This window comes from Mytilus edulis, chromosome 13 (genome assembly GCF_963676685.1).
Source record: "Mytilus edulis chromosome 13, xbMytEdul2.2, whole genome shotgun sequence".
Taxonomy (NCBI): Eukaryota; Metazoa; Mollusca; class Bivalvia; order Mytilida; family Mytilidae; genus Mytilus; species Mytilus edulis.
In genome coordinates this window covers 42,661,360-42,679,704 of record NC_092356.1, presented here as the reverse complement: position 1 = coordinate 42,679,704, position 18,345 = coordinate 42,661,360, and the positions used below count along the sequence as shown (strand labels likewise).

Here is an 18,345-nt window from a genome sequence, read left to right as displayed (position 1 = left end):
CTAGATATTTACTCTCGTCTCTTCCATCAGGTTAATGAGGAACAGTACAATCACGACAATTATTAATAAGTTAATCACGATCAAGGCAATCATTCATGGGAGACAACTCATGATATCAATAAATAAAAGTACTTACTCTCGTCTTTTCCATCTGTAGACAAGGAACAATACAATCACAACAATAATCAACAAGCTTATCATGATCAAGGCAATCATCCATGGCCGCAACAAACAGTTTGGATAATCCTCAGGACAAGCACACTTATAATAGTCAATGTAGTCATAACACACGAACGGGTCTTGACAAGGGGAGCTAATACACTCGTTGATATTCTCTTCACAATGTATACCAGTCCAACCAGAGGCACATATACAGTTGTAGTTGATATCAAAACTTTCAATAGCCCTACGGTAATGTTCACATGGATAAGATACACTCTTGTTCTTTGCTGAAACATAAAACATTTGCATTCATGAATAAATAGGATATAAGAGATGTCAAACAGAAGTCAGAAATATGGGGAACAAAAAATCCCTCATACAATCTATATACCAACTAACAACAAATTACAGTTTAAAAAGAGGCTGTCAGAGTGATAGCAAACAAGATTTTTGACATTTATTTAATGTGTGCCATGGCGTTTTCAATATCAAAAGGACCATAACTCCTGAACAATTATCAATATCCAATTTGACCTTCATTTTGTCATTAGTCACGATGACAACATATTATAATTATAAAAGCTTTTGGTTGAAAGGTTCATGAGTTAAAGCATGTACATGACTGGATACACCATTTTTCAATCTTTCAAGAACCATAACTCCTGAACTGCTATGTAAGTGAAATCGTCAATATTGAATGTTACCTCCATTTTGACATCAGCAACAACATATTAAAATTTGAAAAGCTTTGGTTGAACAGTTCATGAAAATATGCATAAGAGTCACTGTTTGGCAGCTGCCCAAATCAATTTTCTTTCACAATGATATTTTGGTATACTAACGTTCGCATTCTCCTTCATTGTGACATGGTGACTCCAACACGGTAAACTGTATGGTGACAAGACGTGATAAGGCACCACTAGCATCAGAGAAGTAGACTTTAGCCTCATCGTAGCCAGAGAAGGAATAATTCTGTATATATGTCAACTTCATGTAGTACCATTCATGTTCATTTATTGGCTTCAACAGGCCGAGATCACATGGGAACATCATATTATCCTGTAAAAAGAAAATAACTTTTTTTTAAATTTGGTGCTGAAACCCTAACCATGTGGGGCATGTAATATTACGATCATACCCAAAATATCATTATTTTGCTCCAAAACTTTTAGAATTCAAGTTTATGAAATTAATTTCCATGTGTATGCATGATATTTCAACTGCACTTTATTAATTGTCATGTTTCTCAAGTTTAATTTTCATTTTGAGCTCAAATAAGAACTTCAAAAAATTGAAATCCGATAAAACTGGAAAAAGTGCAAACACCCAGGCATATAACTTCTGATTGTGTTTATTATTGAAATATACCTAGGAAATGACTACCTGCTTCCAGTTGCAGGTCTATAGTTGAAGTAAAAAGTTTTATTGCCAAGGACCTTCCAAAGACTGCTGTTCTCAGATCAGTTTTACTCTGACCTAAGAAATGGTGTGGTTAATGCATGTGTTCAGTGGGGTCCTCTCTACATGCAGACTACAGTTCAAGAAATAGGACAAATTGTCAAAATTGACTTTTTTGCACCTGATGACCATCTTTGGGGGCAAATATATATTCCAATTTCATTTTTTTTTTCAATCTCTACTGAAATGAACTTACACTTCTTTGTGTAACATTTGGACATGGATCTGCAATGGTTGGCAACATTGTTGTATTGTCTGTGATAATCAAGGTTCCATTAACTGGTTCCTGAACATTTAGCTGTGGTTTATCCCCTGATTCAATATCATAAGCTCCTATCAAAGCATACCAGGATGGGGACCAGATAGGCTCATTCCATTCATTCTTTTGTTCCAGATAAACCTGTAATTGATAAATCCAATTTTTCATACAATAACGTTAAACTAGAACTGTGGTTCAACACACAAAAGGTAACCTCTGCCAGCTCAGTATGTTTAAACTAACCTCTGCCTCACTAGTGAATATTTACCACAAACTGCAATATTGAAGCAATTGTATTTACTTTTCTCCCCTTGAACATGTAGGACAAAATTCAATCATTCTTTAAATTAAGGAATAGGTTGAACGCATATCCTCAGGAAGTGTTCTATACTGTGTACAGTTTCACCAATTACTTTCTTACCTTTCAAATAGGTGTAAAAAAAGCACATAAAATCCTTGAGTAATCACCAGGGAATGACTTTTCTCCATTTACTTGGATTTATATTTAGTAGCTGTCATCTAGGTATTGACTTGAAAATTGTTCAACTTACTTAAACTGAGGATAATATTTAACCTTCAGGGTCAAGTGCACATGCATTATTATAAAATTTTATTTTTTTGTTACAGAGTCCTTGTACATCTGAACTATGCAGTTTTATCAAATGACTGGTTTTTCATAATAGTCCCTGTAATTAAAGGGCTCAGCCTTCTTCTTTTCTGTAACTTCCTTCTACTAATGAGTAGCCCACGACATTTAATAGCCATTATTTGCTGTTTGTTATATCTATTATAAGTTATATGGTTCGCAACTGACTCCCTACGGATCCATAGAGGGTTAGTAAAATCCATATAAGGTGAGGCCGGAGGCCGAGTCCCCTATGGATTTTATTCACCCTCTATGGATCCGTAGGGGGTCAGTAGTTAACCGTATAACGAATTTATCGCACGCTAGACTTTTTTTGCTGCGTTTTGTTGAAAAATAAACAATGAAACATAACAACATTAACAGATGACGTCACCATTAACACGTCATGAACCCCCTATGAAATTTACTAACCCCCTACGGTCTCATAGGGGGTCACCATGTGACGGCGTTAAACCAATCACAACGTGATAATTTACCCGCGGTGCGATAAAGTTGCATGACTGACAATCAAACCATATCTCCTTATTTCATACTGATAGTAACATAACAAAACAGATGTAAAGTAACATGGTAACCACACTGGGTTACTAAGGGGAGACAACTTACTATAACTGGTTCCATAGGATCTACATAACAAAACAGGAGAAAAGTAATCTGGTAACCACACTGGGTTACTAAGGGGAGACAACTTACTATAGCTGGTTCCATAAGATCTACATAACAAAACAGGGGAAAAGTAATCTGGTAACCACACTGGGTTAATGAGGGAGACAACTTACAATAACTGGTTCTGTAGGATCTGCTGGTAGTTGTGATTCTCCTACCAAAGTTAGGAAGATGACCGGTGGGTCTATTATATCTGTGACATTGACAGTCAGCCATACTGTTACATTAATTGGTGGAATAATATCTGGATCATCTTGTACTTCCTGTAAGATGACTGGGAATGTCTCAATACCCTGACAGTCCTCACAAGGTGTATACAGCAGACTGCAGAGAAATTGAAATCATAAAATCAAATACTGAATAACCATACAGAGATAACAGTTCTTACAAAGTGTACAGCAGATTACAAGGACTTGACAACAGCATTGATTTTTTTTTAAAACAAAATTACTTTCAATATTTTGTAGTCTATTACATGACCCACATAGATTTGTAATATGTTATATCTTTAATTTCTTAAACTCAAATGTCAGCATTAGGTGATTAGCATGATACAAGTTGAATGGAGAACCTGATGGGGGTGTAAAACCCATTTTGAATTTAAATGCATAACTAAAAAAATATAAATACAAGAAGGTATATTAAAGAATTGTATTTTACAATTTTAAGCTGCCAAATCATCATTAAATGAACTTACATTCCATCAACAGACAGGATAGGTGTCCCCATGGTATAATTAGTGTAGTTACCGACCAGATAGAACTCAATCTTATCTCCCTCATCATCTGTCGCTTCCAACTGGTACTGTATTGTACCTAAAATATATAAATTACACATAACTGTAGTAGCTACCAGTCAGTACTGTATGGTTCATAAAAATACACATATCATACAGCTATAAAAGAGAAAACTAGAGGTTCTTAAGAGCCTGTGTTGCTCACCTTGGTCTATGTGCATATTAACATGATTAAACAAAGGACACAGATGGATTCATGACAAAATTATGTTTTGGTAATGGTGATGTGTTTGTAGATCTTACATTACTGAATATTCATGCTGCTTACAATTTTCTCTATCTATAATAAACTTGGCCCTTTAGTTACAGAGGAAAATGTTTTGTAAAAATTTACCAAATAAATGAAAATTGTTAAAAATTGACTATACAGGGCAATAACTCCTTGAGGGGTCACCTGACCGTTTTGGTAATGTGAACTTAGAATGAAATTCAAAACAGTGTGGCTGTGGCCATTGATTGACACATTAAATTCATCCATTGACTGGGACAATTTACGTGAACGTTTCTTAACGCCTTTTATTATAAAATAATTTGAAAAATTAATCAGAAATAACCTTTATGTTTTGATTTATAGAATTTATATAAATCAAAACATTGTGTTATTTCTGATTAATTTTTTCGAATTACTTCATTAAGGTGTTGAGAACCTTTGGTGACCCCATAGTTTAAGTGTTTTTAAAATGTACACAGTGAGCAATGGTCGTTACATACAAACGTTCACCTAAATTGTCCCAGTCAATGGATGAATTTAATGTGTCAATCAATGGCCACAGCCACACTGTTTTGAATTTCATTCTATTTGTAGATCTTACTTTGCTGAACATTATTGCTGTTTACAGTTTATCTCTATCTATAATAGTATTCAAGATAATAACCAATAAAGGCAAAATTTCTTTAAAAATTACCAATTGAGGGGCAGCAACCCAACAACCAGTTGTCCAATTCATCTGAAAATTTCAGGGCAGATAGATATTGACTTAATAAACAATATAAACCCCTGTCAGATTTGCTCTAAATGCTTTGGTTTCAGAGTTATAAGCCAAAATCTACATTTTACTCCTATGTTCTATTTTTAGCCATGGCGGCCATCTAGGTTGGTTGGCTGGGTCACTGCACACATTTTTTTAACAAGATACCCTAATAATGGTTGTGGTTAAGTTTGGTTAAATTTGGCCCAGTAGTTTTAGACGAAAATATTTTTGAAGTAGATTACAAAAATTTACGAAAAATTGGTAAAAAAATGACTATAAAGGGCAATAACTCCTTAAGGGGTCAACTGACCATTTTGGTCATGTTGACTTATTTGTATATCTTACTTTTCTGAACATTATTGCTGTTTACAGTTTATCTCTACCTATAATAATATTCAAGATAATAACCAAAAACGGCAAAATTTCTTAAAAACTACTAATTCAGGGGCAGCAACCCAACAACCAGTTGTCTGATTCATTTGAAAATTTCAGGGCAAATAGATCTTGACCTGATAAACAATTTTACGCTATGGCCATCTTGGTTGGTTGGCCGGGTCACTGGACACATTTTTTAAACTAGATACCCTAATGATGATTGTGGCCAAGTTTGGTTAAATTTGGCCCAGTAGTTTCAGAGAGAAGATTTTAGTAAAAGTTAATGACGACGACGGACGATGGACACCTAGTGATGAGAAAAGCTCACTTGGCCCTCTGGGCCAGGTGAGCTAATAAAAATAAAGGAAAAGGTTTAGATCTTAAGATCTTTTTGGCACAACAGTGTATTCTAGTCAAACAATATCAACAATTTAGATTGGTAAGTAAAATGGAAAATGGAAATGGGGAATATGTAAAATAGACAACAACCCAACCAAAAGGCAGATAACAGTTGAAGGCCACCAATGGGTCTTAAATGAAGTGAAAAAATCCAGCAACAGAGGTGTGCCTCAGTTTGCTGTTATAAATTTAGAAACTGTTGCAAAGTTTTATTATTGTGAAAACTGTGACAGGAAAGATAAGTCAAAATTAAAAAAAAATATTTTAAATTTTGATATTATTTGTATATGAAGTATTACAGTACCAAAAACGTAATAAAAAATCTGGCACTTTTGCAAAATGTCCAACATGCACAATAACAATAATAAATGCACACAGAAATCTCTAAATTCAAAGTTATGGGATCTTTATAGAAGGTGTGACAAAGTTTTATTCTCTTTCCTACCTGCATCCTCTGACATGTAGATAACATCTGGTACTGCAAGTTTGGGTTCTGAATTTGTAATGGATGCTTTGGCATTTGTCAGTGAAAACATTGTTTCATGGCGAAAGTATGGTTCATTGACTGCATCTTCTGTTAACGCTCTCCAGGTGTTGCATACCTGTAATAATAGCAGAAAGTATACAAAATTAAACCTTCATATGTTTTTAAAATAGAAAAAAGATACCAGAGTTAAATGTATGAAAAATCTAGATAAAATTATTTCTTACCAATTTTTCAATTGCTGATATCTCAAAAACAAGAACACAGAATTTTAATTTTTCCTGCTTTTTAAGGTTTATTATGAGGGTGGTAATGGGGGTATCTTCATGATGAATAAAGGTAAAAGTTCTTGTCAAATAACATTAACAGTATTTTTTTGTGCATGACAATAAAAAAATTGACTGACTTTGATGAATAAAAATAGTGGTAATGTTTCAAATAATTTGAGACCTCTGACAAATGACAACAAGTATATTTTGACAGATCACGGTAAAATTTTAAGCAAATTGACCCTAACAGTAGCCGAAAATATAACCGATGGTAAAGAACATTCCTACAGTCCATTATATATACTATAAAATTTATAACAGTCTTTTCAAAAGCTTTTTTTTTTTACACAGAGTAGAAAAAATCCATAATCTTGCTCAATTTTCTGTAGGAAGCCTGTCCTTAGAGATGTTTAAAAAAATAACTTTTTAATAAAAGTGCAAAAAAGTATAGTTTACATCTCAAACATGGAGAACATTCTACTGTACCTCAACAGCACTAGAGGCAAACTATGTAAGCATGATTATAAAAAAAAGCAAAGAGTCAAAAATGATAATAAATAAAAATACAACAAATACCTTTACAGTGACAGTACTGTCATTATGGAAGACTTCAGTATCTGTTTCATTAATACAAGTTCTGCTAGACTCCTCCCAAACTTGTCTCACTGAAAAATATGATATAACTATTTGTAACTATTACTAAGAAAGGAGGATAAATAAGGCTTTAAACTTACACAATTTATTTTAGTTTCAAAAACAAACAACTTCTAATCAAGATATGTTGATGATGAATGCCATTTCTACAAAAAAAGACAAATCATGATAAACTAGATACCATTGAGATGGGAGCCATCTCTGTGGGCCACGCTGTCAATAACGTGGGGGTAAATAAGTTGTATGAATAATCTGATATGAAGCATTATTTGAAGTTATTACATAGTCTCATGTGTGATTTTATTCTAAGATTTTAAGTTAAAACTGATAAATATTCTCAACTTACTTTCATAGTATAATAGTGATATGACTCGAGAGGTAGAACGGACACAATTTGTTAAGAACAACAAACAGATGGACAGACCTACAGACTGACCTTTGACCTAGGATGCATACATTATGACATATTCTCTGGTGTTGGTTAATATATATGTTAAGTTGAAAATGTTTGTCAGGTATAAAGTATGAAATAATAACAGCTGTCCTCTCAAAATATAGTGTGGATCAAATTTGTTAGCGATGGACAGACCAACAGACAGAAAGACCTTTGACCTAGGAAGTTGTACATACATCATGACACACCCTCTGGTGTTGGTTAAAATGGATGTCAAGTATAATATTTGAAATTATAACGGTTCTCAAGATATAGAGCGGACACGATCTTCACCACAGGACACGGGGTTGTCAACTGAAACCAAAGTTTTTTTGACCTTGACCTTTGACCTAGGAAGTTGTACATACATCATGACACGCCCTCTGGTGGTGGTTAAAATGGATGTCAAGTATAAACTTTGAAATCATAACGGTTCCCTAGATATAGAGCGGACTCGATCTTCACCACAGGACACAGAGTTGTCAACTGAAACCAAAGTTTTTTTTACCTTGACCTTTGACCTAGGAAGTTGTACATACATCATGACACGCCCTCTGGTGGTGGTTAAAAAACAGGTAAAGTATAAAGTATGAAATCATAATGGTTCCCTAGATATGGAGTGGACAAAAAGTTAAAGTGTTACGGACGGACGGACGGACGGACGGACTGTTCACTATAGGGCGACCCGCCTAAAGGCGGGGCCCTAATTAATTATGCTAAATGCTATTTCAACAAATATAAGCAAAGAGTAAAGAACATATCATGTTTGCCTAATGTATTTTAAGAATAGCTCAAATAAATGCTATCAATATGACATCTTTTTCCTAAATATTAGGTGTAATACCACCATTGATTTTCCCCTATTAGTCTTTGTTAAATTTGCACTTTTCAAAAAAATGTGCAGAATTTATCTTTGTTTCAAATAAAAAAATACTTGGCATGAGTAAAGTTTTATCCTGTCCAGTACTATAGAGAAAAATTCACATAACATTTCATTGCATATAAGAAAATAACCATCATTGGAAGTTAACCAATCAAATGTCTCCCCTTATTTTATCTGTATACAAGGTTGTCACCATGTAACCTCAAGATTACAAAATTTTCTATAAAAATCCCAAATAAAAAATAATGGTGTTTTGAAATACCCAAGACATATGTTTATGACACAAAAATGTTTTTACTGCAATAAAATGTAGGATTAATTACCTACAACTGTCAAATTCAAGGGAATATTTTTTTAGACCTACTTTCGTATACAACCGGATGTGACGTACCATGATTTGGTGGTATTACACCTAAACAATGAATTCAAAATACAAGAGATACTGTAAATTAAAAAAAAATATTGTGATGTTTTCATTATTGCGAAAGATGCCACAGGGTTATAATTGAAATAATTTAAACTTGCATTTTGAAATTCTTTATATAAATTAAACAGGATTTTTCTCAATTTAACCAAAAAATTTAAAATCGCATTTTAGTCTAAAGTGACAAAATCGCAAAAATGAAATTTCTGAATTTACAGTAGTGAAAAGGTACAATCAATATTTTTTTGTTTTACCTGGATTCCAGTTTGTCAATAAAGTCCTATTGCCTGACTCATGTGGCCCTGGTCCAGCAACGTCTCTGTAGGTCATCAGAATGGGGCCAGGCATCATAATATGTCCAACAGACACAAAGGCAAAGGCAAATTCACTTCCATAGAGCCTAAAACAAAAAATATCTATATGAATTCTATGGCAACAAACCTTAAAGTTTGTTCAAACTTAATACACTGCTAAGTATATAATTAGTATAACAACAATGCTGCCTTTTATTGCAGGGTCACAATGAATAATCTATAATTAAGGTTGAAATTCTCTAGGCAAAGCTGACATTAGATGATTCTGGCTTTTTTTTTTATCTTTACCAGTCAGGGGCATTACTTAAACAAGTTATTTTTTAAAGTTACTTATATAAGTATTTTTTGTTTTTAAAAATAATAAAATAACTTAATAGAGTTATTTTAAATTCTAACAGAAGCATAGACTAAATGTAGTTTGAATGAGTTTTTACATCATTTTATGATATAAAATAAAGAATTTATTAGATTTGAGAGGAGTATAGAGATAAAGGGTTCCATTAAAAATTATTACAAAAATATTACTTGAATCGGTTATTTTATACATTTTTGAAAAAAATAGAAATAACACTTATTTAAGGAACATATGTGGTTGATTTTGGTTACCAGTTATAAATAACTTCAAATCTTAATTAATTCACAAGTATCTCTCTTATTTATATCAGTCTTCCTTCAATATTTTGGAGGAAAATGACAATTTAATAGTCCCAAGAGACCAATCTTTGAACCAGAAGCGTGGTATGAAAGATAAGTGCGTCAGCAAGTTAATTAGTATTTCAGAAGGATTAGATTTTATATTTCATGGGAAAAATAACCAGATGACTGTGAAAAATTGTTAAAGCTAGTAAAATCTGTATTATTGGACAACCATAAAAATAATATTCAGAAAAGTTACGTATATAAGTAATATTTAAAATAGCCTCGTTTTCAACATAACTTGTATAGGTAATTTTAATTGTTACTTGTTTAAGTAATGCCCCTGACTGTTTACAACTGTCTCAGTGGCGTTGTAGTTGCTAGCTCTTCTTGAGGGAGTGAGATTACAAATTGTAGATTTTTTTGGGTCAAACCAGAGATTTAAAAAATTGGCAGAGCAATTTTACATAACTGTGAACACGGATTAACTATTCTTGATATTGATCCTTTACAGAGGCAAGGACATAAACTAAGAACTTAAAACAAGAATGTGTCCTCAGTACACGAATGCCCCACTCGCACTATCATTTTCTATGTTCAGTGGACCGTGAAATTGGGGTAAAATCTCTAATTTGGCATTAACATTAGAAAGATCATATCATAGGGAACATGTGTACCAAGTTTGAAGTCGATTGGACTTCAACTTCATCAAAAACTACCTCGACCAAAAACTTTAACCTGAAGCGGGACAGACGGACGAATGAACGAACGGACGGACGAACGGACGCACAGACCAGAAAACATAATGCCCCTCTACTATCGTAGGTGGGCATAAAAAGTTATAATGTTGAGAAGTTTTCATTGCCAACTGCTTTTTATCTCACAATTATACCTTCCTAGGAGAGTTCTATCCACCAAATCAGTTGTAGTAGATGGATCGACAATATAAGGTACAAAATCTGTTGATGCTGCAGATTCATAGGAAGCCGTTAACTCAGATTGAGTGAGTTTTGTAAATGTTGTACTGTGTCCAGATGTCAAATCTTAAAGAAAAACAAGAAATTATATGTGGTGATTATCTAAAAAAAATAATTTAAGCACACATTTTTGCAAATTTTATGTGAATTATACAGTATTTTTCTCAATGTATATATATAAAAAAAATCAAAATCACATTATAGTCTAAAATAACAAAATCACAATAAAAAATGCACGCAATAATTTCTGAATTTACAGTATATACCTTTAATAACAAAAAGTACATTCAAACTTTCTGACATATATATACATATATGAAAGGTTCTAATTTTAATTGGAATTTGGTCCTTAGATGTCTTTTTCACCAGAATGCAGATTAACTTTGGTTAAGATGTATAATTTCTCACATGAATATATTTTGTAACTTCAGAAAATTAGTGCAATGCATACAATACAAAAATGCAAGATAAATTATCAATATCCCAGAAAATAATGCATATAAATATTTTTTCTAATATTTTACTATCAAAATTAAAATGTATGCTTTATTAATGCAACACCTATCCCATCGCAGCTTTTTGAGATAACAAAAACATTCCAAAAATTTCCAAATTAAGTCAGCATATTCTACATTTTTCTTCAATAAACTTTCAAACTTTATACTAAAAATAATGGAATTCTATCATGACAACAAAATATTATCATTTTGGTTGAGCATTATATCTGTTATATGTAAACATCTGATGTATTGTGATTTGAATTCTTGTATCAATGGACATGTGCATTTAATGAAAGCAAAGATAATGGTTTTATTCTTATATAGGAATATAAAAGATTGGAGTTTGACTGTATGTTTTTAGTAAAAACTAATTATGGGTACTTGTAATGTAGGAATAATTTAAGAGTGCAAAAATTCTAAAGTATTGACTTCTAAATTGACATTTATTTTAGAGGTTTGAATAGTAACCAAAATTGTTCTTTTACATCTTCATTATACTTACTACTTGGGGTAACAATGACTAAATCATCTCCAACAGCTCTCTTCTTCCTTCTACGAGAACTTGGGGTGACAGATATTGTAATGGCTAATCCATTGAGGGATGTTTCTAGATCAGTATTGGCATTGGTTATTATGACACTTCCCATTGTCTTGTTAAAACATCTCATGGCTGCATTACATAACCTCATCATCATAAACACGGTACGTCCTGGCTCCATGTTGAAGGCATTATTGGCGCTGGAGAGACGGTCCGATTCAGACATGTCTGGATCCTGCACAGGGTTTAATTCAGATAATCGCCTCATGTTCATTCCATTGATTTTTATCCATCCGTCTTCAACCATGATCGTTCCAGAAACATTGTATGCTACCCAAGTACATGGGAAAATATCATCCTTCTCTTCATCCGTCCCAAAACACAAATCTGAAAATTTTCAAAAAACTATAACAAGGATATATATTTTCAGTAAGCCAGGACTATAGAAAAATTAAAATAAGGGGTTTGATAACAGAATTGCGTGAAGTTCATACTGTCATGTGCTTGTCTTCCTATATATAAAGATTCTATCACTGAATCGAGTGTGATACAATATTTATTCACTCGAGACATTTAAATTATCAAATTTAACTGTCTAGAGTGGATAAATATCGTATTACACAAGATTTGGTGGTGGAATCTGTTTCTCTAATGATTTTTAAACAATATGCAGACAAATTCAATACTTCTTTTCAAATGATCTGCAAAAAGATGTGTTCTTTCTATGTGATGTCATTTGGCATGGATCGCCTTTTTTCGTGCCGTCACAATAAGAAATTCAAGGAAAAGCAAGAAAATTCAACGTCATAATCAAATTTTGACCAATAAAGTGATCCACACGTTGATGAAATAAAATTAATCAACATGTCAGGAAAGGGATAAATCGTGTAAGAATTAGAGAAATATATGTATATTATGGATTACAAATATATCAAGGTTTGTGATTGGACAACACAGAGATGTCAGTATATATTCTGGAAACTGCCAGTGTATATACAACGTTTTTATTCCCAATTGGAATCTTGAAAACATCCTCATAAGAACTGTTACTAACTAAGTGACGTAGTCAAAAGCCAAACAGATTCGGCTCACAGGGGATATATACTCTTAAGCCGGGAATGTCACAGTATATACCCTGTCTGAGACCTGAATAACATAATATATCTGTTTACATCCATTCAAATTACTAATCTGCAGGAAATGCTGAAATATTATCACAAGCCCATGCATTGATTATTGCATCTTTTCAACTTTTTGTAATTTTGAAATATGTGTTAGTATGATGTAAATCGAAAATGATATTTGGAGTCAGATCGTGAACCATGAATTAGACAGCTTTAAATGTCCTTTAACATGCATACATTTGGAAATCTTTCTATAAGATTCTAAATTCAAGTTATGAATATGTTAATAAGATACTTAGCACTGAATTTGGTTTCTTTCAGTGCATGTATCGTGTTAAATAGTAAACTTACCATATCTATTAACTGAGTCATCATGACTTAGTGTAAATGCTACTCCTAATTTGGTTGGATCAGTACTCTGTAGAGCATCTTTCGGAACAACATCAGCTGATAATTGGGTAGCACCAGGTATAGAGGCATTTACATCATCTACTGGAGCCTCCAGAAGTACAATAACACCTGCATATATTTATTAAATTCTAAACTTGACCTGATTAGAAAGCCCTGAATATATGAATGCTGGAATAGGCCAACCCCTATTCTTTTGTCAAAATTTTCAAATTTTCTTTCAACTTTTTTCATTTTCAAAATAAGCCATTTTTGGTAAGTGACCTTCTTTCTACATGCAATTACACCTTTTCTAGATGACCTACTTCATTTTAACATAAATCTTTTTGTAAATTTCCTTCAAGTTATTGCAATGTCTTAATAATGCGACTGAGTGACTAAGACCTCACATTCTGATATCTGATAAATATATCTGTATGCATTCTATTCTGAAAGCACAATAGTAAATCACACATTTTTGCCAATTTTTTAAGAACCACAATTACGAATGCATACAATAATTTTTGACTGAACAGTATGCCGAAAGCGAAAAACTTGTTTGGCAAAATGTTGAATTGCCAGTCATTTTAAAATTGGATGCAATATTATATACCTTTAGTATCATTGAATCGAACAGCCGACCCAGCCCCATTCTCACAGATCAGGGATACATAGTATGTGGTATTGTGTTCCAAGATGTCTTCAAATGTATTGTTCATGCCAAATTGATTGGTACCTATAGACTCAAATTCCTGCAACTCTTGTCCACCAACTGTGGTACCAATGGCCCACCAATTTTCCTACAAAACAAGTGAAAAGAAAACAGTTTAATAATGAAATCCTTGCAACACTCAACAGGTGGATGATAAACAATTGAGGTGATTTACTTTACAGTATGAATTTTGCTCATTGTTGAAGGGCCACTACCTATATAAGGTGATAGGACATGCAGCTGGAATAGGTCACATTATACCAGCCTAAAAATATGTGAATAGGTGGGGAAATTGATCAGAAATACAAGGTAAGGTCAATAAATTTCCCATTACTTGTTTTATGATACTTAGCCCTGTATTTTTTTCACAGCCAAAAGTCTTACTACAAGTTCACATTACTCAAGAAATCTGAGCTCCACAGAGCAAAGGGGATATTTTCTTATACAGGAGAAGGTTATATTTTTACCTATGCAGTATATATATAAAAATCTATACAATTTTTAAATTATATTAAAAGGGTAACAGAACTCCAGCTTAAGTTTTGATTGGGACACCAGAGCATAAATCAAGGCCATCTTTATTATGTCAGGAAAACTAACCACTACATCGCTCTCTTCATCAAAACATCTCCAGAACGCCTTTATAGTGCTGTTGGACCCCTGATATTTGACAGGAGTGAAGTCCCCTTGATCTACATCAATATAAAAATCGCCCCCCATCACATCAGGATCAAATATTGGTGGTGTATCGTCAATGTAAAATCCATCTGAAGACACAACAGTGGTAACACCAGAACTAAGCACAGCTTTCACTGAAAAAAAAAAAAAAATCATTTATATATAAAAGAAAAAAACTCACTTTTTTCAATGGTAAAAAAAATCTACAAATTCAAGTTTGCATTGTAATTTTCCTTACTCTTATCAGGGCTCACGCTACCAGGCGACTTGGGCGAAGAAGTCGCCCTCCCGACCGTTACTTCGCTTTCCCCGACCCCCAAAAGCGAAAACAAGTCGCCCTGTTCTTGACGAAAGTCGCTTTCAGTCGCTTCCGTCATCGGACATTTTCAATTTTTACCAAGTTGATGAAACATTAATTTTTTACTGATAATTAAAGAAATTCAGACATAAACTATTCATTATCTTTAGAAAAGATTTTGAAGCATTGTCTTCGCAGTGTGTATCAGGTTATTTGATAAAAATACAACTTTTTATCACTTCGTGCATTTTCGCAAATTCCGGTGCTTGTTACTCGAAAACGTACATCAACCTAAATTTCGGCGGCAAAATAAGTTTGTTACTTCATTTAAACGTGATAAAAGTTGCCTCCAGTAAATGTTTAATCCATTTATTGCATTAAAAACGTCATGTTCCTTTCCAAATAACTTGTCAAACATCGTTTATTTTTGTAAATTTTCTTGCATTTGTCCGCCATTGACCGATTTCTAAACTACGGATCTGAACCGGACCAGCTATGACCGAAATCCGTACTTTTACAATAATTACTACGGACGCACGGATGGAACAGCTGACAGAAGAATATTGATCCCAAAGGGAAAAATTACGCATCCCACACGCATTAACAGACTTTTAGTTACATCTAATTGATTGGTGTATATAATTCCCTATATTTTTTATGAATGTTTCAAACTATTGATTAAAGTTGCTTAACTCTGAGACTATTATACTAATATCAATATATTATGGCCCAGCTTAATAACTTTTATAATTTTTTTTATGAGAAACACTGAATTTCATCAAGGACGTATAACTAACATATACGTCCTTGATTTCATACACAACATAATTTTTAATTAAATTGTAATTGATATAATTTCTTTACATTTTTTAAAATAATTTTTTTTTTTTAGTGCTAGATATTTAGTTGGTAGTTTCTCACAAGAACCTTAGTAAAACTTAAACAACTTTTAATTTCAAATGTTACTTTAATTGTAATTTTTTACTCATATGAATTGAACAACATAAAAAGAACATTATTTACATATGGCCCTTTATACTATTGAAAAAATCCAAACATTGTAGCGCACCCGCGCGAATGTGCACTTCTCTTTCAAATCTCACCACTTCTCCCTATCAGTTTCAAAAAGAGAAGTCACTTCTCCCTATAATTCTGAAGTAGTGTGAGCCCTGTCTTATTGATTGATTTATTCTATCTGATTTGGGATTTTTTAGGGTATGACATCTTTTGTAAGAAGTTTGTAAAGGCATTTGCCAAAAAGTTGGTCATCAGGTACAAAAAGCATCCATTTGCATGATTTGTCATCCTCATTCTTAACCTGGAATACAGTGATACTGATAGATGTTTCCAACTTAAGTGTGCATGTAGAGTGGACCCCAGTGAACACATTAACCACAACAGTTCTAAGTTCATAGTGATCAGGGTCCAAAGAAGGTCATTTGCACAAAAAAATCTGCAATTTCTTGATATTTCTGATCTTGACTTCAGCTGGACCTGCAACCAGAAGTAGTCATTTCATAGACATATTTCAATAATAAATATTATCAGGAGTTAATGCCCGCAAGATTGCACTTTTTAGTGAAGTTTTAGGTCTCTGACCTTCGTGAGTCAGACATCAAAAGGATGCACACTCTTTCAAAAAGAAACCACAGATTTGTCTGATTTAAAATACAAAGTTCAAATTTGAGCTCAAAATGAACATTAAACCTGAGATACATTTATAATACAATAAAATCAGATTGAGGAAATATAAATAAAATTCAAAATTAATGTCAGAAAGTTGACCTCTAAAAGTATGGAGAACCATTTGAGTCAAATAACTGTATGTTTGGTAAGACTTTGATATTACAGTCCCCCCATAGTATAAGGGTTAAAGATGTTCATTGAATTTCTGTCATTTGGGCCTTTGCACAATTAAATGGCATTATATTCTACTATAAAAGTATGAACATAACTTATAAATAGGATATAAATAAGAAGATGTGGAATGTATGGTTTTTACCTGTGAAATAATAATCTATTGGTTTAGTCTCATTGTCTTCAATTTTCGTAGCTGGTAGAGTAAAGTTGTCAAGCATAAACTGGTATAACACATGTTCATCAGCGTCACATGTTGAATTACAATTGTAACGTGAGCAGAAGTTATAACACGGGAGACATGGTGATATCTTTTCCCTGTAAGGAACAGCCTCTGTGCCTAATGTCGTAGTTCCAATACCAATTTCGTACTTGATTATTGGATTTTCTCCTCCTCTGAATGGAGCACCATATCTGCAATATGCACTTGGTTCTGGTGGCAAAACTACATTTCGAAAGAATGCCTTGGTGGAGTAAGGATTAAAAGTGTCAACAACTGGCGGTAAATAATTATTTTTAGGGAACACATGGAAGATTAGGTCTGTGTCAGTACTCAGATCACGTATTCCACAAACTTTACTCCACAATACACCATCCACATACAAATAGAAACACAATGCTGGCTGAAAAATAAATAGGAATCAATTAAAATCTTACACAAAATATCAGAGCCGAAAATGATAATTTCTGAAAAGTAAGTTGAATTAAATTTAGTTCATAGCATTAACCATAAGATTAATGTAAACAAGAATGTGTCCATATTACATGGATGCCCCACTCACACTATCATGTTCTATGTTCAGTGGACTTTGGAGTCAAAAATCTAATTTGGCATTTAAATTGGAAAGATCATATCATAAGAAGCATGTGTACTAAGTTTCAAGTTACACATGATTGCTCTAAGGGATAGGATTGCCATTGTTTTCATTGATATTAGCTATTTTTAAAAATAATTCAACTGCACATGTAAAATGTACCTGTGTTCTCTTTTTAATTTACATAACCTGAAATTTTTTTTAACTTTAAACAAGTGGACCGTGAAAATGTGATAAAATCAATTGAGCATTAAAATTAGAAAGATCATATCATAGGGGGCTTCTTTACCAAGTTTCAAGTTGATTGGACTTCAACTTCATGAAAAACTACCTTGACCAAAAACTTTAACCTGAAGCGGGACAGACGGACGGATAGAAGGATGGAAGAACAAACAAAGGAATGGACCCACAGACCAAGAAAACATAATGCCCATAAATGGGGCATAATAAATGGGGCATAAAAATAGCTAATCCTAGATACAAGTGTATGAACAATGTTATTATTGTGTTTTATTTTTGTACTATCAATTCCAAGTTTACTTTCCACAGCAGTCACTGTGAGTGAGAGAAGGTATTTCACTTCGTATCTTATCACCTATTTTCCTACGTGAATTCTAGGAGGAACCCAAT

The 18,345-nt window shown here is 33.1% G+C and overlaps 1 protein-coding gene across 1 annotated transcript in view; it reads right to left on the bottom strand.

The window, feature by feature from the left end:
- Positions 1–18,345, bottom strand: part of LOC139501282 (uncharacterized) — a 98,899-nt gene that overhangs the window by 9,094 nt on the left and 71,460 nt on the right. Inside the window, exons 62-75 of the mRNA XM_071290316.1 lie at positions 17,046–17,523; positions 14,668–14,879; positions 13,969–14,155; positions 13,320–13,487; positions 11,809–12,231; positions 10,722–10,872; positions 9,134–9,279; positions 7,062–7,150; positions 6,178–6,334; positions 3,889–4,006; positions 3,305–3,515; positions 1,817–2,020; positions 1,005–1,221; positions 137–449 (exon numbers count right to left, since the gene is read on the bottom strand). Coding sequence (XP_071146417.1) covers positions 137–449; positions 1,005–1,221; positions 1,817–2,020; positions 3,305–3,515; positions 3,889–4,006; positions 6,178–6,334; positions 7,062–7,150; positions 9,134–9,279; positions 10,722–10,872; positions 11,809–12,231; positions 13,320–13,487; positions 13,969–14,155; positions 14,668–14,879; positions 17,046–17,523 — 3,074 coding nt within the window. The remainder of the gene's footprint in view (positions 1–136; positions 450–1,004; positions 1,222–1,816; positions 2,021–3,304; positions 3,516–3,888; positions 4,007–6,177; positions 6,335–7,061; positions 7,151–9,133; positions 9,280–10,721; positions 10,873–11,808; positions 12,232–13,319; positions 13,488–13,968; positions 14,156–14,667; positions 14,880–17,045; positions 17,524–18,345) is intronic.